This window comes from Symphalangus syndactylus, chromosome 8 (genome assembly GCF_028878055.3).
Source record: "Symphalangus syndactylus isolate Jambi chromosome 8, NHGRI_mSymSyn1-v2.1_pri, whole genome shotgun sequence".
In the NCBI taxonomy this organism is placed as follows: domain Eukaryota; kingdom Metazoa; phylum Chordata; class Mammalia; order Primates; family Hylobatidae; genus Symphalangus; species Symphalangus syndactylus.
In genome coordinates, this window is record NC_072430.2 from 103842369 (window position 1) to 103866394 (window position 24026).

At 36.8% G+C, this 24026-nt stretch overlaps 1 protein-coding gene and 1 pseudogene across 3 annotated transcripts in view; one reads left to right on the forward strand and one right to left on the reverse strand.

Annotated features, from left to right (window-relative positions):
- Window positions 1–24026, reverse strand: part of FTCDNL1 (formiminotransferase cyclodeaminase N-terminal like) — a 217607-nt gene that overhangs the window by 20347 nt on the left and 173234 nt on the right. Inside the window, exon 5 of one of the 3 annotated variants that reach the window (XM_063644990.1) lies at window positions 14757–15469. The exons of the other annotated variants lie outside the window; for them this stretch is intronic. Within the exon in view, the coding sequence (XP_063501060.1) occupies window positions 15411–15469 (59 nt within the window). The 3' untranslated portion in view covers window positions 14757–15410. Of the gene's footprint in view, window positions 1–14756; window positions 15470–24026 lie in introns of those variants that run through there. 3 annotated transcript variants of the gene reach the window in all.
- LOC129487322 (selenide, water dikinase 1-like) lies at window positions 10921–12088 on the forward strand (annotated as a pseudogene).

Here is a 24026-nt window from a genome sequence, read left to right on the forward strand (position 1 = left end):
CACATCTTCATCAACACTTGTATCTCTTGTCTTTTTTAATAGTAGCCATATTAATAGAAGTGAGGTAGTACCTCGTACCTCATTGTGGTTTCGATTTGCATTTCTCTGTTGATCGGTGATATTGAGCACCTTTTCATATACCTATTGGCCATTTGTATTGTTGTTATTTTGTTTTGTTTTGTTTTTTACTGAGTTGTATGAGTTCTTTATGTATTTTAGATATTAACGCCTTACTGGATATATGGTTTGCAGGTATTTTCTTTTATAAGTGGCCTTTTACTTGTTTCCTTTGCTGTGCAGAAACTTTTCGTTTGATGTATTTCCACTCGTTTATTTTTACTTTTGTTGCCCATGCTTTTCGTATCATATCCAAAAAATCACTGCCAAGATCATTGTCAAGAAGCTTTTCTCCTATGTTTTTGTCTATGAGTTTTATAGTTGCAGGTCTTATGTTTAAGACTTTAATCTATCTTGAGTTACATTTTGTGAGTGTTATTAGATAGGGGTCCAATTTCACTTTTTTACACGTGGACATTACAGTTTTCTCAACACAACACCATTTGTTGAAAAGACCATCCTTTCCCTTTGTTATTCTTGATACCCTTATCAAATATTATTTGACCATATATGCATAAGTTTATTTCTGGGCTCTTTATTATTCTATTGGCATATGAACAGGATTTATTCCAGGATAAATATGGAATAACTTTATTTTTTATTATTTTGAGTGTCTGATTTTATGCCAGTAAGATATTGCTTTTATTACTATAGCTTTGTAATACAGTTTGAAAGCAAGAAGTGTGATGATGCCTCCAGTTTTATTCCTTCTCGAGATTTCTTTGGCTATTCAGGGTCTTTCATGATTCCACATGAACTTTAAAATTGTTTTTTCTATTTCTGCAAAAAAAATGCCATTGAAATTTTAATAGAGATTCTAATGAATCTATAGAAAACTTTGGGTAGTATGGGCATTTTAACAGTACTAATTCTTCCAACCCATGAACATGGGATATCTTTCCATTTAATTGTGCCTTCATCAATTTCTTCCATCAATATATTATAGTTTTCAGTGCATATATCTCTCATTTCCTTAATTAAATTTTTTCTTAAGTATTTTATGTTTTGATGCTATTATAAATGGAATTCTTTTCTTTATATCTTTTTCAGATATTTTTGTCATTAATGTATAGAAATGCAACTGATTTTGTATATTGATTTTGTATCCTGCAACTTTACTGAATTCATTTATTAATTTTAGTTTAGTTTTAGATACTAAAGTTTGGTATGATCTTTAGGATTTCCTGTATATAAAATCATGTTATCTGTAAACAGAATAATTTTACTTCTTCCTTTCTGATTTGGATGCCTTTTATTTCTTTTCCTTGCCTAATTTCTCTGGCTAGAACTTCCAGTACTATGTCGAATAGAATTGATGGGAGTGAGCACTCTTGTCCTATTCCTGATCTTAAAGGAAAAGCTTTTAGTTTTTCATAGTTGAGTATATAATATTATCTGTGAGTTTTACACAAATGGTCTTTTTATGTTAAGGTGCATTATTTTTATATCAATTTGTTGAGAGATTTTATCATAAAAAGATGTTGAATATTGTCAATGCTTTTTATGCATGTATTGAGATAATCATGCTTTTTATTCATCATTTTGTTAATATGGTGTATCACATTTATTGATTTGTGCATATTGAAGCATCCTTGCATTACGGGGATAAATCTCACTTGATCGTGGTGTATGATTCTTCTAATGTGCTGTTGAATTTGGTTGCTAGTATTTTGACAAAATTTTTTGCATCTGTGTTCATCAAGGATATTGACCTGTACTTTTCTTTTCTTGTAATGTCTTTATCTAGCTTTGTTATGGGGATAATGCTGGCCTCATAAAATGAGGATGGAACTGTTTCCTCCTCTTCAATTTTTTAAGAGAATTGAAGAACAATTAGCATCAAGTATTCTTTAAATTTTGGTGGAACTCACCAGTGAAGACTTATGCTCCTGGGCTTTGGCCTGTTGGGAGGTTTTTGATTACCAATTCAATCTTCTTATTTGTTATTGGTTTGTTCAGGCTTTCTATTTTTTTTCATGATTCTGATTCAGTATCCATAGTTCATATGTTTCTAAGAATTTATCCATTTCTTCTAGGTTATACAATTCATTGGTATATAGTTGTTCATAGTGGTCTTTTTTGTATTTCTGTGGTATCATTTGTAATGTCTCCTCTTTCTTCTTTTTATTTATTTGAGTCATCCTTTTTTTTGGTTAGTCTAGCTAAAGGTGTATCAATTTTGTTTATTTTTGTTAAAACTAACTCTTCATTTTATTCTTTTTCATTGTTTCTCTGTTTTTATGTTATTTATTTTAGCACTAATCTTTATTATTTTCTTTCTTCTGCTAACTTTGGGCTTGGTTTGTTCTTGTTTTTCTAGTTCCTTAAAGTGTAAGGTTAGATTATTTATTTGATATCTTTCTTTTTAAATGTGGGCATTTATAGCTATAAACTTTCCTTTTTTGACTTTTTTATTTTTTATTTATTTATTTTTTTGAGACAGAGTTTTGCTCTTGTTGCCCAGGCTGGAATGCAATGGCGTAATCTCGGCTCATCACTGCCTCTGCCTCCCGGGTTCAAGCGATTCTCCTGCCTCAGCCTCCCGAGTAGCTGGGATTACAGGCATGCACCACCATGCCCGGCTAATTTTGTATTTTTAGTAGAGATGGGGTTTCACCATATTGGTCAGGCTGGTCTCAAACTCCCGACCTCAGGTGATCCACCCGCCTTGGTCTCCCAAAGTGCTGAGATTACAGGTGTGAGCTATCGCGCCCGGCCTAAACTTTCCTTTTAGAACTGCTTTTGTTGCATCCATATCTTTTAGTTTGTTGTGTTTTCAAATTTGTTTATCTCATAATAGTTTTAATTTCCCTTTTGATTTCTTTTTGACCTATTGGTCGTTCAGGAGCATGTTGCTGCATTTCCATGGATTTGTGAATTTTCTAATTTTCCTCTTGTTACTGATTTCTAGTTTCCTACCTTTGTGGTCAGAAAAGATACTTGATATAATTTCAGTCTTCTTGAAACATATAATTTATCTTGGAGACTGTCCCATATGCACTTGAGAAAAAGTTATACTCTGTTGCTGTTGGATAAAATGTCCTATATGTGTCTGTTAGGTCCATTGATTATACAATGGTATTCAAATCCACTGCTTGCTTATTGATTTTCCTATGTGGTTGATCTATCCATTGTTGAGAGTGGGGTATTAAAGTATTCTACTATTACTATATTGCTGTTTATTTCTCCTTTCAGTTATTTTAATATTTGTTTTATATAGTTAAGTGCTCTTATGTTTAGTGCAGATATAGTTATAATTGTTATATATTCTTGATGAGTTGACCCATTTAACATTCTGTGATGATCTATTGTCTCTGTTGACAGTTTTTTACTGAAAGGCTATTTTTTTCTAATGTAAGTATAGCCACCCTGCTTTCTTTTGGTTACCATTTGCATGGATTTTTTTTTTTCTATTTTTTTCACCTTTCAGCCTATGCATGTTCTTAAAGCTAAAGTGAGTCTCTTGCGGGCAGCATGTACTTGGATCTTGTTTTTTTTTTTTCATCCATCTAGCTACTCTATGTCTTTTGATTGAAGAATTTAATTCATTCATATTTAAAGTAATTATTGATAGGTAAGGATTTGCTATTGACATTTTGTTAATTGTTTTCTGACTGTTTTGTAATTCCTTTGTTCCTTTCATTCTCTCTTGCTGTCTTCCCTTACAATTTGATTACTTTTTGTGGTGACAGGCTCTGATTTCTTTCTCCGAATCTTTTGTGTATCTACTACAGGTTTTTTTATTGTGGTTACCATGAGGCTACATAAAACATTATAGTTATAACAACCAATTTTAAGGTCATACAACTTCATTTGCATATACAAATTCTATACTTTACTTCTCCTCCACACACATTTCAACTTATTGACGTTACAATGTAAATTTTTAAATATTATGTATCCATTAACAAATTATTGTAGTTTCAAAAATACATTGTCTTTTCACTCTTTTACTAGAGTTGAAAGTAGTCTATACACAATTACAAATTACAGAATTCTGAATTTAACTATATTTTTTTGCTAATGAGCTTTGTACAGTTACGTTTTTACATTTTTAATTAGCATCCTTTTCTTTTCAGCTTGAAGAACTTCCTTTATTATTTTTTCCTTTTTTTTTTGAGACAGAGTCTCACTCTGTTGCCCAGGCTGGGATGCAGTGGCATGATCTCGGCTCACCGCAATCTCCGCCTCCCAGATTCAAGCAATTCTCTTCCCTCAGTCTCCTGAGTAGCTGGAATTATAGGCATCTGCCACCACCCCTGGCTAAAGTTTTTTGTATTTTTAGTAGAGATGGGGTTTCACTATGTTGGCCAGGTTGGTCTCAAACTCCCAACCTCAAGTGATCCACCCACCTCAGCATCCCAAAGTGCTGAGATTACAGGCATGAGCCACCAAACCTAGTCGATTTTTTTCCTATTATTTTTGAGACGGAGTCTTTCTCTGTTGCCCATGTGAAGTGCAATGGTACAATCACAGCTCATTGTAGCCTCGACCTCCCAAGCTCAAGTGATCCTCCCACCTCAGACTCCCAATGTGCTGGGGATACAGGCATGAACCACTGTACCTGGAATCATTATTATTTCTTGTAAGTCAAGTTTAGTGGTATTGAATGCCTCCAGTTTTTATTTGTTTGGTAAAGTCTTTATCTCTCTTTCATTTCTGAAGAACAGCTTTGCCAGATAAAGCATTCTTGGTTGACAGTTTTTTTTCCCCCCTTTCAGCATTTTGAATATATCATCCCAATCTGTCTTGGCCTGCAAAGTTTCTGCTCAGAAATTGTCTGATAGTCTTATGGTACTTTACTTGTATGTGATGTGAGTCAATTTTTTCTTCCTGATTTCAAAATTTTCTCTATCTTTGTCTTTTTGACAACTTAATTATACTGTGTCTCAGTGTATTCCTTTTCTGGTTCAAACTATTTGGGGATTTTTGCACCTTATAAATCTAGATGTCCATTTCTCTCCCCAAATTTGGGGAGTTTTCAGCCATTTCTGGACTCTCTGTTCTTGCCTTTTGGTCTATTTATTTGTTTTTTCAACAACACCACACTATCTAGAATACTATAGCTGTATAGTAAGTCTTGAAATTGGGTAGTGTCAATCCTTTAACTTTGTTCTTCTCCTGCAATATTGAGTTGACTGGGTCTTTTGCCTCTCCAGATAAACTTTAGAATCGGTTTGCTGATATTCATAAAATAACTTGCTGAGATTTTTATTGGGATTGCAATAAACCTATAGATCAAGTTGAAAAGAATTGATATATGTTTTTAATTTCAAATTCATCTTGTTCATTGCTGGTATATAAGAAAGCAATTGACTTTTGTATATTAACTTTGTATTTTGCAAGCTTTCTATAATCATTTATTAGTTCCAGGAGTTTTTGTTGTTGACTCTCAGATTTTTTATGTAATAAATCATGTTATCTTCAAAGAAAATTTTACTTGTTTAATCTCAATCTCTGTAACATTTATTTATTTCATTTTCTTGTTTAATTGCATTAGCAAGGACTACTAGTACAATGTTGAAAAGCACTGATGAAAGAGGACATGCTTGCCTTATTCCCAATCTTAGTCACCATTAAGTATAATGTTAGATATAGGTTTTTGTAGCTATTCTTTACCAAGCTGAGGAAATTCCCACTCTATTCCTAGTTTGCTGAGAATTTTTGTAATGAATGGGGATTAGATTTTTATCAAATGCTTTTTCTGCACCTATGAATATGATTATGTGATTTTTTCTTTTGCTTTTTGATGTGATAAATTACATTAATTGGTTTTCAAATGTTAAATCAGCCTTGCATACATGGGATAAATTCCACTTGGTCATGTTGTATATTTCTTTTTTTAAATTATTGGATTCAATTTGCTAATATTTTGTTAAGGAATTTTGCATTTATAAATTCATGAGAGGTATTGGTCTGCAGTTTTCCTTTCTTGTAATGTCTGTGTGATTTTTGTCTTAGGGTAATGCTGGTCTCACAGAAAGAGTATTCCCTCTGTTTCTCTCCTTAGGAGGAGATTGCAGAAAATTGATGTAATTTCCTTCTTAAATATTTGGTAGAATTCACCAGTGAACCCATCTTTCATGGTAGGTTCATGACAGATGAGTCATTTCTCTTTTAGAATATTATTACTGATTTAACTTCTTTAATTTAGATTGTCTATTTCTTCATGTTTGGGTTTTGAAAACTTGTGTCTTTCAAAAAATGGGTCTATTTCATCTAGGTTATCAATTTAGTGAGTATAGAGTTGATCATAATATTTCTTTATCATCATTTCAATTATCATTTTAATGTCTATGGGGTCTGTACTGATGTTTCTTCTTTCATTTTTGATACTAATATTTGTGTATTCCTTCTTTTTTTCTTAGCCTGGCTAGAGGCTTATCAATTGTATTGATCTTTTTAGAAAAACCAGCTTCTGGCCTTTTGCTTCTGGTTTTGCTGGTTTTTCTCTGTTGATTTCCTGGTTTTAAATTTCACTGATTTCTGTGCTTATTTTTTACTATTTCTGCTTACTTTGGATTTAATTTTTTATTCTTTTCCTAGTTTCCTAAGGTGGAGACTTCAATTATTGAATCTTTCCTTTTTCTAATATATGCTTTCAATGCTATAAATCTCCTTCTAAGCACTGCTTTCACTTCATTCCCCAAATTTTGATAAGTTGTATTTTTATTTTCATTTAGTTCAAAACATCTTTAAACTTCTCTTGAAATTTTTTCTTTGACCACGTGTTATTTAGAAACATGTTGTTTAATCTCCAAGTATTTGGGGATTTCCCAGCTACCTTTTTGTTATCAATTTCTAGTTTAATTCCACTGTGGTCTGAGGGCAGACATTTTTTAATTTCTGTAATTCTAAATTTCTAAAGGTGTGTTTTCAGTGACCCAGAATTTGATCTATCTTGATAAATGTTCCATGTGAATTTAAGAAAAATGTGTAAACTGTTGTTGTTGGATGTAGTAGTCTATAGATGTCAATTATATACAGTTGACTGATGGGGCTGTTGAGTTAAACTATGTCCTTATTGATTTTCTGCCTGCTAGATCTGTTCATTTCTGACAGAGTGTTAAAATCTGTAAGTACAAGAGTGAATTCATCTATTTTTCCTCGCAGTTCTATCAGTTTTTGTCTCACATATTTTGACAATCTGTTGTGATATATGTTAAAGTTTTTATATCTCCTTGGAGAACTGACCTCTTTATCATTATATAATGCCCCTCTTTATCCCTGATAACTTTCCTTGCCCTGAAGTCTGCTCTGTCTGAAATTAATATAGCTACTTTTACTTTTTAAATTAGTATTAGCATGGTATATCTATCTTCCTTCTTTTACTTTTAATCTATATATGTCTTTGTATTTAAAGTGGAATTCTTGCAGACGTGTATTTGGGTCTTTTTTTTTAATCTACTCTTCAATCTCTGCCATTTAATTGGTTTATTTAGACTATTGACACTTAAAGTGATTATTAATATAGTTGGATTAATATCTACTACATTTTTACTGTTTTCTATCTGTTGCCATTTTTCTTTGTTTTTGTTTTTGTCTTCCATAGTTTTTCTGGCTTTTGTTGTTTTAATTTAGTATTTTATGTAATTCCATCTTCTCTCCTTTCTTAGCATATTAGCCACGCTTCGCCATGCTTCTTTTTTTTCTCTTTTAGTGGTTGTCTTAAAGTGTGCAATATACATTCACAACAAATCCAAACCCACTTTAAAAAAACACTACACAACTTCACCATAGTACAATTTCTTTTTTTTCTTTTTGTTTTTGAAACAGGGTGTTGCTCTGTCACGATTTATTGTCTGTTATTCTTTGTAATAACAGGATATTTCAATTCTTCCCTTCCCTCACTTGCCTCATTGCTGTCATTCATTTTACTTATATGTAAACATATCTATATCTATAAAATTGAATACATTGTTGATATTATTTTGAACAAATTGTTGTGTTAGATTAAGAATAAAGTAAGTTTTTATTTTACTTTCACTTACGCATTCCCCCATGCTGTTCCTTTCCTTATGTCGATTCGAATTTCTGACCTATATAATTTTTCTCCTCTCTAAAGAACTTTTCTTAACATTTCTTGCAAGGCAGGTATATTTGCAGCAAATGTCCTCATTTTTGTTTTGCTGAGAAATTATTGATTTTTCTTTCAGTTTTGGGAATAATTTTATAGAGTACAAAATTCAGGGTTGATGGGTTTTTTTCTTTAACTCTTTAAATGTCTCACTCCACTCTCTTCTTGCTTGTATAGTTTTCGGGGAGATGGATACAATTCTTACCTTTGCTCCTCTCTAGGTAAGGTGTTTTTACTCTGGCTTCTTTCAAAAATTTAAAAAAATCTTTGATTCTCTGAAATTTGAATATAAAATTCCCAGATTTTGTTTGGCAATTATCCTGCTTAGTGTTCTCTGAGATTCCTGGATCTATGATTTCGCATCTGACATTAATTTAAGGAAATTCTCAGTCATTATTGCTTCCAGTATTTCTTCTGTTCCTTTTCTCTTTCTTCTCCATCTGGTATTTGCATTAAACAAATGGTATACCTTTTTTTAGTTGTCCTACAGTCCTTGGATATTCTGTTCTGTTTTTTCAGTCTCTTCTCTCTTTGCCTTTCTGTTTTGGGAGTTTCTGTTGTCATATATCTTCAAGCTCACAGATTATTTCCTCAGGAATGTCCAGTCTACTAATAAGCCCAGGAAAGGCATTTTTCATTTCTGTTACAGTATTTTTTATCTCTAGTACATCTTTTTACTCTTTCTTAGAATCTCCATCTCTCTGCTTACATTATTTACCTGTTCTTGCATGTTGTCTCCTTTATCCATTAAAGCTCTTGGCATACTAGTAATTATTTGTTTTAATTCCTGGTTAAATATCAACATTTCTGATGTATCTAACTCTGGTTCTGATGCTTGTCAGTCTCTTCAAACCACACTTGTTGCCTTTTTGGATATCTTATAATTTTTCTGTTAAAAGGTAGACATGATACATGGGGTAAAATGATGTACAGGGTAAATAGGCCTTTAATAACACGGTAGTAAGGCAACGTGGTTTTCTATATTCCCGTGATTAGTTCTCAGTCTTTTAGGGAGCCTGTGCCCCTGAACTATGAGCTTTACCAGTGCTTCTCAGTTTTCTCCCCTCTCCCTGTGAGACAGGATGGGTGGAAAAAGTTGGAGTTGGGTATTTCTCCTTTTCCACGTGGAAAACTGGAGTTGGGCATTTCTCTTCCCCTTGGTGGGTAAGGCTCTGATTAAACCCCAGCAGATTCAGGCCTGATAAAATAGTTTCTCCTGAGGACAGGCCTTGTTAAGAAGAACAGAATATGGAGGTTTCTGTTTGTGGGTGTCTATTCTAGTAAACTGTGATTCTCTGTGTTCCCCTGCTGGTCTTTCCAATTTTGAAGTTTTCCCTGTGTCCTCACTCCTCCTACAGATACAAGAAGAGTTGCTGTTTTTTTAGATTCTTCAGCTTTTTACTTCTTTTGCTTATTTTAACAAGAGTAATAATACCAAGTGTCAGCAAGTGTCAGTGAGAGTAAAAAATGATGCAACCACTTTAGACAAACAATCTGACAGTTTCTTATAAAGTTGAATATATAATAGAACCCATCAATTTCACTTTTAGATACTTACCCAGGAAAAATGAAACCTATGTTCTCACAAAGACTAGTACATAAATGTTCATAGTAGCTTTATTCATAATAACCAAAAGTTGTGAACAGCCTAAATGTAACCTACTGATGCATGCAACACAAATGAATCTGAAAACATGATGTTGTGTGAAAGAAGTCAGACACAAAAGAGTACATATTTTGTAATTGAATTTATATCAAATTCTACAACCGACAAAACTAATCTATTGTGGTGTAAAGTACATCAGTGTTTTCCTAGGGCCTGTAGGGGAGGGGATTGACTGCAAAGGAACATGAAGAAACTTTCTGGGTTATGTAGATGTTTTATATCCTGATTGTGGTGATGGTAGTTCCACAGATGTACAGATTTGTAAAACTCATCTAAAGTGTACGCTTAAAATGGGTGCATTTTATTCATGTAAATTATACCTTGATAAAGTTGATTTTTTAAAAAAGTAAGTTCTCATGGTAACTGAGAAACTATGACAATAATCCAATTCTCCAAACCACTGTGATAAACTCAAGTCTAACTTACCAATGATAAATTAACCCCTTACACTTTAAGGCATTTAAGTACCTAGCTTCCTTTATTAATGAACTGAAATAACTTCCCACAATACCATCAGCAAAATAATTACATTCTTCTTTCAGACTTACTAAATAAATGCTACTACTTTCAAATACACCAAGGAATAAAAGAATTTATATTTAAAGTGTTTGGAGAGTAAACATTTTACAGTATTTATAACATTCCCTAAGTACATAAAATAAAGCATTTAAAAATTACTTCCTTCGTGTTTTAAATATGCTGTATTATGTTGAACGGCCTTTAAACACAAAACCCAGCACATGAGAAGTTCCAAGGTATCATCTAGGTCTTCACTTCTGTGTCTGCTCTGAGTTGTTACAGAAAATTGCCTACACTTGGGGAGCACGGCGGCCCGGCTGCCGCAGGGCCGCGCCGAGCCAGGGGAGCCCCCGCGGCGCCCAAGCGCGGGCCTGGACCGCGGCATTTTTATTTAAGCTACGCTAAGGAGCCCGGCCGCGCCCGGTGCATTGTGGGAGCGGCCGGCGGCCCGTTTTCGGGAGGAGGCGGAGGGCGCAAAGCAAGCTAGTGGATCCATAAAGAAACCAGTCAACCCCCAGAGGGAGGGGAGGGGCTGAGCTGAGAAGAGCGCGGGGCACAAGAACCATGTGTACGCGGGAGTCCTTTTAACCCAGAAAGTTACGAATTGGACAGGAGCTTCTGGCTAACCAGATTCACTGAACTGAAGGACACAGGCTGCAAAGTGCCCCAAGATGTCCTGCAAAAATTGCTGGAATCTTTACAGGAGAACCACTTCCAAGAAGATGAGCAGTTTCTGGGAGCCGTTATGCCAAGGCTTGGCATTGGAATGGATACTTGTGTCATTTCTTTGAGGCACGGTGGGCTTTCCTTGGTTCAAACCATAGATTACATTTACCCGATCGTAGACGACCCTTACATGATTGGCAGGATAGCATGTGTCAGTGTTCTCAGTGACCTCTACACAACGGGGGTCATGGAATGTGACAATATGCTGATGCTCCTTGGAGTCAGTAATAAAATGACTGACAGAGAAAGGGATAAAGTGATGCCTCTGATTATCCGAGGTTTTAAAGACGCAGCTGAAGAAGCAGGAACGTCTGTAACAGGCAGCCAAACAGTTCTAAACCCCTGGATTGTCCTGGGAGGAGTCGCTACCACTGTCTGCCAGCCCAATGAATTTATCATGCCAGACAGTGCAGTGTCAGGAGATGTGCTGGTGTAGACAAAACCCCTGGGGACACAGGTGGCAGTGGCTGTGCACCAGTGGCTGGATATTCCTGAGAAATGGAATAAGATTAAACTAGTGGTCACCCAAGAAGATGTAGAGCCGGCCTACCAGGAGGCGATGATGAACATGGCGAGGCTCAACAGTACAGCTGCCGGACTCATGCACACGTTCAATGCCCACGCGGCCACTGACATCACGGGCTTTGGGATTTGGGGCCATGTGCAGAACCTGGCCAAGCAGCAGAGGAACGAGGTGTCATTTGTAATTCACAACCTCCCGGTGCTGGCCAAGATGGCTGCAGCGAGCAAGGCATGCGGAAACATGTTCGGCCTCATGCACGGGACCTGCCCAGAGACCTCAGGCGGCCTTCTGATCTGTTTACCACATCAGCAAGCAGCTCGGTTCTGTGCAGAGATAAAGTCCCCAAAATATGGTGAAGGCCACCAAACATGGATTATTGGGATTGTAGAGAAGGGCAACTGCACAGCCAGAATCATAGACAAACCCTGGATCATTGAGGTCCCACCACAAGTGGCCACTCAAAATGTGAATCCCACACCCGGGGCCACCTCTTTTTTTTTTTTTTTTTTTTTTTTTGAGACAGAGTCTCGCTCTGTCACCCAGGCTGGAGTGCAGTGGCGCAATCTCGGCCCACTGCAAGCTCCGCCTCCCGGGTTCACGCCATTCTCCTGCCTCAGCCTCCCGAGTAGCTGGGCCTACAGGCGCCCGCCACCACGCCCGGCTAAATTTTTTTTGTATTTTTAGTAGAGATGGGGTTTCACCGTGTTAGCCAGGATGGTCTCGATCTCCTGACCTTGTGATCCGCCCGCCTAGGCCTCCCAAAGTGCTGGGATTACATGCCTGACGAGGCCACCTCTTAATCTAGACAGAAATAGCTGTTTGGTTTTGTTTTTAAATAGATCTATGTCCTTTATCATCACTTCAATTAAAGACTATAAACAAAAAAATCTCATTGTGTCTACACATCGGGTGACCTTAGGTCGGTTTGTAAGTGGATACAATTAATAAAATAAAATCAATTGCCTTTTTGTCCTGTTACATTAACTGAAGATGCACCTAATCTTGAGGCAGCTTCTGAGTTGAGAATTAGATTGTTATCCAATACTGTTGATTCATTTTGAATCTTTAGACACTTAGCTCTTGCCGCATAGGCTCTTTTTAAAGGTGCTCTCACATAGCACAGACATTACCAGTCGTCGTGTCAAATAGCAGTTGGTGTCTTCATTTTACGTATATTTATCATAAGTCTGATTTTTTTTTTAAGCGTCTTCAATGGTTTTCTGTAGAGACAGCATTGGTAAGTGGCACATGACGGTATCCCAGTCATAAGAGGGTTGCATGATTCCTTTGAATGTTTGATTTGGAAAAGCCTAGTCTTGTCTCTCAAGAGCATCTCGAACCCAGAACATTATCCGGTAGTGCACTCAGTTCAACAGGGCAAGTGCTTCACTGCATGGAAAACACTTTGAAGAGACAAAAAAGAAATCTTATTTCTTTTTTTGTAGCCTTTCTGATATTTACAGTAATACCACTAACTGTTTTATCGATAGCAAGGAAGGTTACTTTTTGCAATGTAATTAGATGTTCTATAGTGCTACAAGGAATTGCCTTCCGAAAGGAGGCTCATGTATAATACTCATTTACAATTCAATATATAATTACACAAATAATTTTGACATATAATCAATAATAAAGACTGTTCTGTGGATGGTAGCGTTTAATACATTTTCTATTTTGTACAGTGATTTCAGGCTTTTTGTTTTCTTGAAATCAGCAGATATTTAGCCTAATTCTTAGCATTATTTTGTCCTTTGCACCAGTACTTTTTTGTGCATGCTTTTTGTGATCTGTGTTAAAAACCTGCATTGCCAACACTGCAGCTCCAACTTAAACTTGCTATTCAAATAAATATTTAATTTTTTAAATTGCTCTTGTATAATCAGATGCCCCTTTTAGTATTATTTTAGAAGCATTGGGAGGGTTTTGCCTAAAGTACAATTTATTGGGAAAAACTAGATTTTAGTTTTATAAAACTTTTAAGTCTTTCATGGGACCTATATTTTCTTGAATTAAACTTTGTAGTTCCAGAATAAATAGGCAATCTCGAAAGGTGTTATCTGTGTTGCATAAAGTGGAGGCTTCCTTATATTTTAACCTACTAAGCAATTGAGGGATTCCTGTCATTAAGCACAAGAGCACTGGATCCTCAAGTGCCCATCTTTATCAGAGAAAAAATAGCACATCCTGCACGTTTCTGGTGCTTCCTGCTCACAGGCACCAAAGCCGCGCACATAAACTGACTTATTGCCAAAGGAAATGACCCCCTGCGAAGATGGACCTCCTGGAAGAGGCTTTAACTTGGATGCACCCTCGTCCAGGAACCAGTGGGAAGGGCAGCCTTTATGCATGTGTAACTAGACCTTCAGCCATAAGCATGGTGCGCAGCATGGAAGAGCCTGCTGTGGAACTGAAATCGATTGGACGTTTTATAGGAATTGATACAGATGTTGGTCCTAAAAAGCTACAAATCAGTGGTCTGCAAAATAAAATGTGTTGGAAACCTCTGAGTAAGAAAAAAGAAAAAAAAAAAGAAAATTGCCTACATTTTTTATTTCAGAGTTCATGAAACTGTACAAATTCTGTTCACAATTTTGTGGGGGTAAAACATATGAGCCCAATAAGAATGATTTTATTTAAATCATAAAGAATTCATTGAAAATTATTAACAATAATATATAATATTTTGATGCTATAGAAGTAAAAGGACAACCCAACAATTAACACATACTCTTGGATTTTAAAGATTAGCCTCAAAAGATAAGATATTGTTACCATCTTATGCAAACAAATCGTATCATTTCCTTGGACATATCCTGAGTAGAATACAAACCCTTATGGTACCATCTATTAGGGTTTAAGATTTTAACATCAAAATAAATTCTTCGTTCATTAAAATTTCATAACAAAACAACATTCTTTTCAAAAGGATTCAATCATAAAAAGGAAAGGAGACAGGCTGGGAAACATGGTGAAAACCCATCTCTACAAAAAATACAAAAATTAGCTGGGTGTAGTGGCACACACCTGTATTCCCAGCGACTTGGGAGGGAGGTGGGAGGATCACCTGAGCCCAGGAGGTCAAGACTGCAGTGAGCCGTGATTCTGCAACTACACTCCAGCCTGGGTGAGAGAGAAACCCTGTGTCAAAAAAAAAAAAAAAAAAAAAAGGAGAACCGAAAGAGGAGAAGAATCTCACCGAGAATGTCAGTTTCGGGATTATGTTCTAGTGACCTAAATCCGTACATTCATCGACAGAGACGTGACTCCTACAGTTTGTTTTGCAGATAGCTGTAAAGTAATTACACAAATTGCACCAAGTTCTTTCCAGATGAACTGAACACTTAGAACTAGAGAGTGTTGCCAATTTGATCAGAAATTAGATGTGATTCTGAGATTTCGAGAAAATTGCAGAAATATGATTTTTGAGATTTTGAGAAAATAATTCTTCTCTTCTTCAAGTTGTACAATGGGAACTATAGACAACGCAAACTCTTCTGTCCATACGGAAGAATGTTATCTCTAAGACTTTTGAATATCTATGTTTGAATTATATATAATCAGGAAACTCAGGGCTTATCTTCCTTCAAAACTCCTCCACTAAAATAGAATGATTTACTGGAAAGTTACTTGCCGTACTCTGCATCTTCAAAGACAAGATCTCCTTTATTTCTCTACCACAAAGTGTTCTTTAGAATTTTTCATTATATCGATATAAATTGATGCCAGTCATTACTACAGGAAAGATCAAACTGCAACCTCTACAGAAGTCCAAGTAACAGGATTCACACAGGGAGAGACAGATACACTAATGTGCTCTTCAGTAACTGATGGACTGTGTTTTCTGTTTAAAAAAAAAAAAAGTACTATAATTGAACAAGCCCCCAGAGCACTAAAAAAAACTGTAAAAATAAATATAAGGAGAGTAACTAACAAATTTAAAAATATATAATCAATAAAGATCGGTGAATATGGTAGCATTTCAAGATAAAACTACACTTTCAACTATTTTTAAAATGTTTTCCATTTGGCAGAGCCCCAAATGGGCTTTGCCAAGCACTTTTTCTTCTTAATTTTTAAATGCGTATGTATTTCAAGGAAAATTTAATCCATATGTTCTTCTCTCATTTACACAATTTATCAAAATGTTGCTTTGAATGAGCCATTTAATGTCTAAGAAAACTGAAGAACACTTCTTTTTCCCCCAATACAAGATTTTAGCTTTTTTCTTCCTGAATTAAACATGTGTTCAGTACTACCTACAGAGCTAATTGAAAAATATTCAATTCTGCTTTAATATCCAGAACCAAAAGTCTAATAAAATTCAAAATAACAGAAAAGCACAAAATCCATTATAATACTATACTTTTAAGCTTCAAAAGCCTCCATTATTCACATGGTTCCTATAAATCACAGAATATTAGAACTTAAAGATATCTTAGAAATGACAAGTTTTTTTCTCTCACTTTAAAAACTAGGAAACTGAGTCCCCAAAAAGCTAAAGAATATGCCAAAAATCACAAAACTAATCAATGGCAGAGCCAAGGCATGTGTCTTCCCATTGGAATTACTTCTTTGGTTTTTTTAAATTTTAATTATGATTTTATTCTATAACATATAACAGTGTCAGCATAATACTAGATTATGAAAAAACAGTGGAGCTCATTTCTGCATAAAATTTACTCGCCTGCTTTCAATAGCCTGGACAACCAGTAGGCTAGGAGTCAACGGCCCAATTCAGCATATAATCCTAGTCATATCTATCTTTACTATGCCCATAAAGGGAAGTGATGAACCTCTTTAAGAGAAAAATTAAGTCCAAGTACACTCTCAACCTTTACCACCAAGATGCTACAGGAAAACACGCTGATTATGTGTTAATGATAAGAATATTTCTTCTTCCCTTCCTTATCCTCTCCTTCCTTCTACTTCTCTTTCCAGAGGGGATCATTCAGGGATACACAGAAACCTGGGGATGGGCATACCATGGAGTCTGGAGGGGCTCAGTAATGACATGAGCCCGTGGGATGGGATCAAGATACACCTTTGCTTCAGCCTCCATCACCAGTGTCTTTAGACACCCCAGTTTCTTCAGGTAGGCAAAAAGGCACACAGGAATAAAAGACTGCTATCTCCAGGGAAATGAAAGTAGAGAACAAGCCAGGCACGGTGGCTCATTCCTGTAATACCAGCATTTTGACAGGCTGAGGCAGGCAGATTACCTGAGGTCAGGAGTTCAAGACCACCCTGGCCAACGTGGTGAAACCCCGTCTCTACTAAAAATACAAAAAAATTAGCTGGGGTGGTGGTGCACACTTGTAATCCCAGCTATTCAGGAGGCTGAAGTAGGAGAATCACTTGAACCAGGGAGGCAGAGGTTGCAATAAGCCGAGATCGTGCCATTTGCATATCAGCCTGGGCAACAAGAGCAAAACTTCATCTAAAAAAAAAGAGTAAAGAAAGAAGAGAACAGAGAGGATTATGGCTTCTTTTTGTCAGGTCAGGAGGCAGTCATAAACTACAGACCACAAATCACAATCAAAAGAACTTTGTAAGATCCTGTTACCTCATAACTAACTAATGTTTAGATTGTATTACTCTGTTTTATAGCAGTAATTACCAGCAAAACCCTATTTTTCTAATGTGATGGGAAAGGGCATACAGTATGTGCCTGCCTTTTAGGAGTAGCAAAGGAGAAATCTGGGAGAAACCAAAACGACATAGTGCAGAGCAGCTCAGTCCCTTTCTTGTGATTTAACCTGCTAAAGTTACTTAATCTGTATCTCAGTTTCCTCATCTATAAATATGGAATAATATAGGACCTACTTCGTAAGGATTAGCAAAATAATGCATGTAAAGCACTAAAGACAGTGTTTGTGTATAACAAGTGTTCAATAAAAATAATTGTGGTTGCTCCATCATCTTTTTAAACTAAAATAGGAAAACAAGCTGAATTTCTAGGACTTGTGGCAAATAAAGGAAAAACACACACAGGAAGATAATTTAGGACTGATAAGGAAGGACTCCTGAGTCTAAGCAATCGAAGAGCTATTATAGATTTGCTGAACTGTGATTCTAGACCCAACTGTATACTCTAAACAAAAAACAAGGACTCGATTAATGGTACTATAGCACATGCCCATGTTACACATACATGTGGCATTTGAAAAATGGTCACACTGCCTTTTTCTGTCTTGACATCCAACTGTCAAAAAGAACTTCATATATTCAATGATTGGACAGCCATTAGAATCCAATGCAAAACACTCACAACTCTCCTCAGAACTCTTGGTTTTAGAAATGGTAGCTTTGGCAATAACCTTAATGATGTGATACCTTGGCCCAGGGTGGTGGCTCACACCTGTCATCCCAGCACTTTGGGAGGCCGAGGTGGGCAGATCACAAGGTCAGGAGTTCGAGACCAGCCTGACCAACATGGTGAAGCCCTGTCTCTACTAAAAATACAAAAATTAGCCAGGCGTGGTGGTGCATGCCTGTAATCCCAGCTACTCAGGAGGCTGAGGCAGGAGAATTGCTTGACCCCAGGAGGCCAGGTTGCAGTGAGCAGAGATTGCGCCACTGCACTCCAGCCTGGGCAACAGAGCAAGATTCCATCTCAAAAATAAATAAATAAATAAAAAGTGATACCTTTGGAGATCTAGTGAAGTGGACTTGCTTTTCCTTGGTGGAGTTTTTCTCTTTTGTCTATATTACGGTTCGTCAGACCAGGTGTAAATGCATTGGAAAGCACACTGGCTTGAGGAGTGGGGACTGTGATTGCAGCCTAAGTGCCACTCTAAAGATGACATTCTATTCCTAGCAGGCTTTTTTCTATGTAAAAATGAGGTTAAATTTGGTGATCATAAATGCCCCTACCACTCTAACATTTTATGGACTTATAATGATACAGTTATAAAATAGTGAGTCGGTTTTCCTGTCCATTATTACTCTAACTTCAGAACTGGTTTTTAGATAGCACCTTTCTTTGAAAGTTCTAGGCATTGTGTACAGACAACCAAGAAAATGGAGAGGAATGTTGAGATAAATATACTTTAGAGTTGGATCTTGGGCTGGACATGGTAGCTCATCCCTGTAATCCCAGGACTTTGGGATGCCAAGATGAGAGGCTCACGAGAGAGCAGGAATTGGAGACTAGCCAGGGCAACATAGTGAGACCTCGTCTCTACAAAAAACAAACAAACAAACAAACAAAAAACAACAGTACATTAGCTGGGTGTGGTGGCATGTACTTGTAGTTCCAGCTACTTGAGAGGCTAAAGTGGGAGGACTGCTTGAGCCTGGGAGGTCGAGGCTTCAGTAAGCTGAGATTGCACCACTGCACTCCAGCCTAGGCGAAAGAGTGAGACCCTGTCTCAAGAAAACAAAACAAAATAAAAATAAATACATAAATCAAAGAAAATAGAATTGGATCTGGGCTCAGATGTGGGCTCTTCCACTTTATTAGTGGCTTGGTATTGAGCCAATTAATGTGTCTGAGTCTAAATTTGTTCTGTCATGAAATATGATTATTTAACTTCTTCACAGGGTTGCTCAAGGATTAAATGAGGCATAAGCCTCATAGTAACTGCTCTATGGAAGGGAGCTATGAGAGTGGCAAGAGAAGAAACAACGAACTCAAGCATCTGAAAAGGTCTTGCATCACAAGAGAAAGACAATATGCACAAAAAATAGTAGCCACCAAACCCAAAATATTATTTATATTTTACATCATGTGCTAAAATACTATTAGTAGAGATCCAGAGGAAGCAATGTGATGGTGCTTGCTGACAGCATTAATGAAGAACTCCCCCCTTAGAACTCTTGGGCTTTGCTGAATGCTTTCACAGTTGTTGTTTTAAATTACACCACGCGCTTGACCACATTGTATTCACAGTGCCAGACATTTTGGACCTACTGGAAACAAATATATATTATATTGATGACTAAGTGAAACATCTCATATTTAAGTGATAAAAATATTATTTTTAACTTTAAAGTTTAAAAATTGATGAGTCTGAAATACCTTAAAAATAGTTTTTCATAAATAGGAGGGAGTACATGAGAATATGCCCAAAGAGGTTGATTTTATACCACACATAGCAGTAGTGAACAAATGTCCTATAATCAGAAGGTCTTTAGAAATGGAAACTTCTCCATTAATACAAGTAGGCATTAATGATGCAATCTGCATAGTGTCTCCAGGCATGGCCAATGAAGGACCCACTTGACCTTGAGATGAGCAGGTCTGGGAGCTGAGATCTACCCTCAGAGATAAGAGGCAAGGCAGGACTGCTGTATTCAAGTTTTCAGTTGACAGACGAAGTAAGGAACCAAGAGATCAGGGATTACTCTGCCACTACTCTGAGACCTCCCCTTGGTTGCTGTTTTTGTCACCCCAGTCAGTTTCCTATTATTACAAATAAAATATCTAAAATAATATTTTTAAAAATATATGCTTTCTGAAGTAGTCGTGAGTAACTGCTTCACACTGCAGCCAGACTTGGATTTGGAGACAAAAATTGCAAAGAGTAGAGAGAAACAACTGTGGAAGAATTAAGGAAGCAGGCTGAGTTCTCAGGGGAACTCGGGAAGAAAGAAGAAAGCATCAGATCTGGGCCAGAGAAGAAATTCTGGGAATCCCAGATACAGTGTAGGATGAAGCAAAGAAACTGTTGTATCTCAGATTGTAATAATTCAAGCTTTTCTTTTTTTTTTCCTCTAGGCTTACAATCTATTTTAAAATCTGTAGTCTAGTACGTAATAATTCTTTCTTACAACTTTTTCACAGTGCTTTCTGTAAGAATTTATTTCGTGGGTTTGGGGAATGCTGAGAAGTCCAACTCACTAGGAAATAAATTCAACTTAACCGAACTTCCTGGATAACCAATATATGAATTTATCTTTCAATTCAAGAATGAACAGAGCATTGTTTAACCAAATATCATGGTTTTCTGCCTTCGAAAAGGGACTAGAAAGACTTCAGCTGAACCAATTCAGAATATTTTAGATAGGTCTTCAGCTGAAATCTGGAAATCAAAGCAAAAGAGAAAAAAATAAATAAAAGCAAAGTTTGTGAGCTTTGGGAAACACACAGCTTGGAGGAAAAGCTAATTTTCAAAGGTTTCCATCTGCCCCATGACCACTCCCTTCTCTTCTAGGACCCTCCCGCCTCTCCTCATTTTAGTTTTGAGTTAGAAATACTGGAACTGATCATTTTTCAGCCTCAATAAGTCTTTGCTAATTATTTTAACATTTCAGGTTCAGGAAACCCAAACCCAGTGTTTGTTAAGTGCTCTTTGCCTTGATTTGTGCGTCCTCTTATATTTCAAGGGAAGTCGAGTCCATGTGTTTCTGATTCGTTTTTATTTAACTCATCAAGACATTGTTTCATAAAGGCCATTTGATGTCCAAAGATTCTGCCGAACCTTTTGTTTGTGAAACCATAAAGCCAGTAAAATAATACACAGTTTATAACAAAAGAACCGAATTAGGAAATCCAGGAATGAACCATTCTTACCTCCGTCCTTGATTTGCTTTTATGTAATGCTGGGTCACTTTTCCAGATGTTATCTACATAAAGATAATATTTTATACAAGATTTGGGGAATTTTATAATAAAATATAATTTTTGGGAGTCTTAAGAGAAAGGCATGTTATAAACCAATACCAAAGTAGCTCTCAAGTTGAAAGAATAAGTTTTTTCCTAGTTTTGAGATTGATATAGTGGCTCTCCTGGGCAAGTACCACAATTCAAAATTAAAATTTCAAATGGTGATTACATGAAACATAATGTTTCTACCTGCAAGCATAATCCTTACATGGATTTATACCCTGGGAAAGTTACTATATTTCCTACTGGTTTCCTTTTTGAGCCATCAATCCTTTTAATAATTTGCAGAAAGATAATGGGTAGATATTTGTGATAGAGAGAACTTTCTGTTTCTGACTTAAAAGCAGAGATTCTCCTAATATTTAATTTTGGAATGCCAAATACTGGAAGTCACCTCTAAATGAAGTCGCAGCAAATTTAGCAGGTATCAGTAATGAGATTTTCAAATTTATTTCAGCTTTCCAGTAGGTGCATTTACCTGCTGTCACTTTCCGGTCTCTGGGTTTTTAAGTAGAAACCCTGATTATTTACTAAGGCAAAATAGGACTCAAGAATCAGTTTTGTCTAGGATCAATGGCAGAAATCAAGAGACTTTTCAATCAAAATAACAAGGAAGTTGCAGAAAACACGTTCAGGCAAAGTAATAAGGTCTTTCTCTTTTTTGTATCAGTAGAAGGGAAGAGAGTGACTGCTGGGGGTTGATGGAGACCTTTAAACCTTAGCTTTTCCACAAACCACTTGTTCCCCAAAACTCACAGACTTTGTATGTATATATGTACGTATGTATGTGTGTATACATCTTCTCTTGATCACTTTATCTCCAAGCAGTGGCCTAGTATCAGGCAAAGGGCCCAGTTGAACATGGCACAAGAGACACTAGAGCAGGCTGAGATGCACAGGCAGAGTCAGTAGACTCATAGCTCCCCTTTCCTGCTAAGAGGTGGGTTAGATAGGCCAGATACGGTACACAAGAGGGGCCCAGTCCCCTCTTCTTCTGTCCTTCTATAAGGCTCACATGACAGTAGTCTTGTGAAAAGAGGGCTAAATAACCTAAGTTTTACTACCAGCGTCTCAGAAGAAGTACACGCCAGTGCTGAGCATACAAGCTGCCCAGTTGGCCCTTGCCAGGCAACCTAGAGAAGGTCAGTGGAAAACCCTGTCTGTGTTTCCATAAATGGCAAGTGTCAAGACCCATTAGGAGAGCACCTACTGCTTGGCTTGCCTGGGAAGTGGGAAGAGGAAACTAGGAAAGGCATAATATCTGTATTAAATCCATGGCAAAAAAAAAAAAAAAAAAAAAGGTAGCCTTCTAGGAGCTCACAGCCTAGTGAATGAAGTCAGAAAATAAATAATGATCACACAACATGGAAAAGGGTCTTGTAGAGGCCTAAGCACCATCAATGATATCACAAATGAGGTGGTGATCAACTCTGGTGGCAAAAGGGAGAGTTCTTGGAAGCCACCCCAAGAAGTATATGCTTATGATGGGAGGGCAGCCTATGGGAGTGCAGGCTGGGAGAAGGGCATCCCAGGCAGAGGGAACCACATGTAGGCAAGAGCCCTAATTACAAACAAGTCAAAGAAAGTTTGAAAGGAAAAAAAACCTCCCAAACTCTCTTACATATCCCGGAAGAGTCAAGTCATAAGAACCTGAAGTTTGACAGTATGCAAAAGCTTTTCAAAATTCCACAGACAACTAACAAATGCCAGGTTCTTTTCAAAATTGAAGATTCTTTTAGGAGCACCTAAAATCATGCACTGATCCTCAAAGGTCTACTGTACCCTGCTAGCTGAGTGGTCAATGTCCTCTTCCAGATTGACTGAGTTGGGACAATATCAGCCCAGCTGTCCTGCCAGCTGGCTTTCCTGACAATCTTTTGGCCAGGGATTGTTTCTGTCTCGCCCAGAGTACATAAAGACCTGAGCACCATATATATCTTAAGAGGAACACAGACTTCTCTTTCTGTCAGATCAAAGAACACAGTTCTTATAACAAAACTCAAAGCTCTGAAAATAAGAAATTCCTTCTTTTTAAGTTTTATTGTATCTGTTCATAATTGTTCCTGCTTCAGAACCTCAGATCTTAACATGGGGTGGGATCACAGTGTCATCGTCCAGATTCAGACTCTCCCATGTTCTGGGTCACAGAAAAGGTGATATGCTATCTTCCTTAAAGGGTTACATGTTTTTTGCCCTAGAAGACTACACTCTGTTTGTACTGGGGATACCAGTGTGTGCCAATCACCTGCTGATTGACTTCCATAGCTACCTGGTACCCTTGCTCCTTCTCTATCCCTCTTCCTCCCAGCCAGCCCTGAAAGTGTTACATTCTTGGTAGCTCTGAAAGGCTGCAAGTTCTGAAGTTTCATATTCATAACTCTCAAACTGACATGAGAGGGTCTTTGCTTTAGCTAATCAGGGATATACACAAAAAATGGGAATAAAATTTAGAAGCATATAAATAGATTTACTACATGTAAGTTTTAACATGTTTTGAAAAGCATGATGCACTTAAATAGATGAATTTGGCTGATTTTAGAGATGATAATTTAGTGAGAGTGTGTATCTATGGCTGTATAGCAAATCACCCCAAAACTTAGCAGTGTAAAATAATAAAAATCATTTATTATCTTTTAGATTTCTGTGGCTCAGGAATTTGGGAGCAGGGTAGCTGGGTGGTTTGAGGTCTAATGAGGTTACAGGAAGACAGTGGCTGGGATTGAGGTCATCTTGAAGACTTCTTCACTCACACACCTGACACCTGGTGCTCCGGCTGGAAAGATTCAGATAG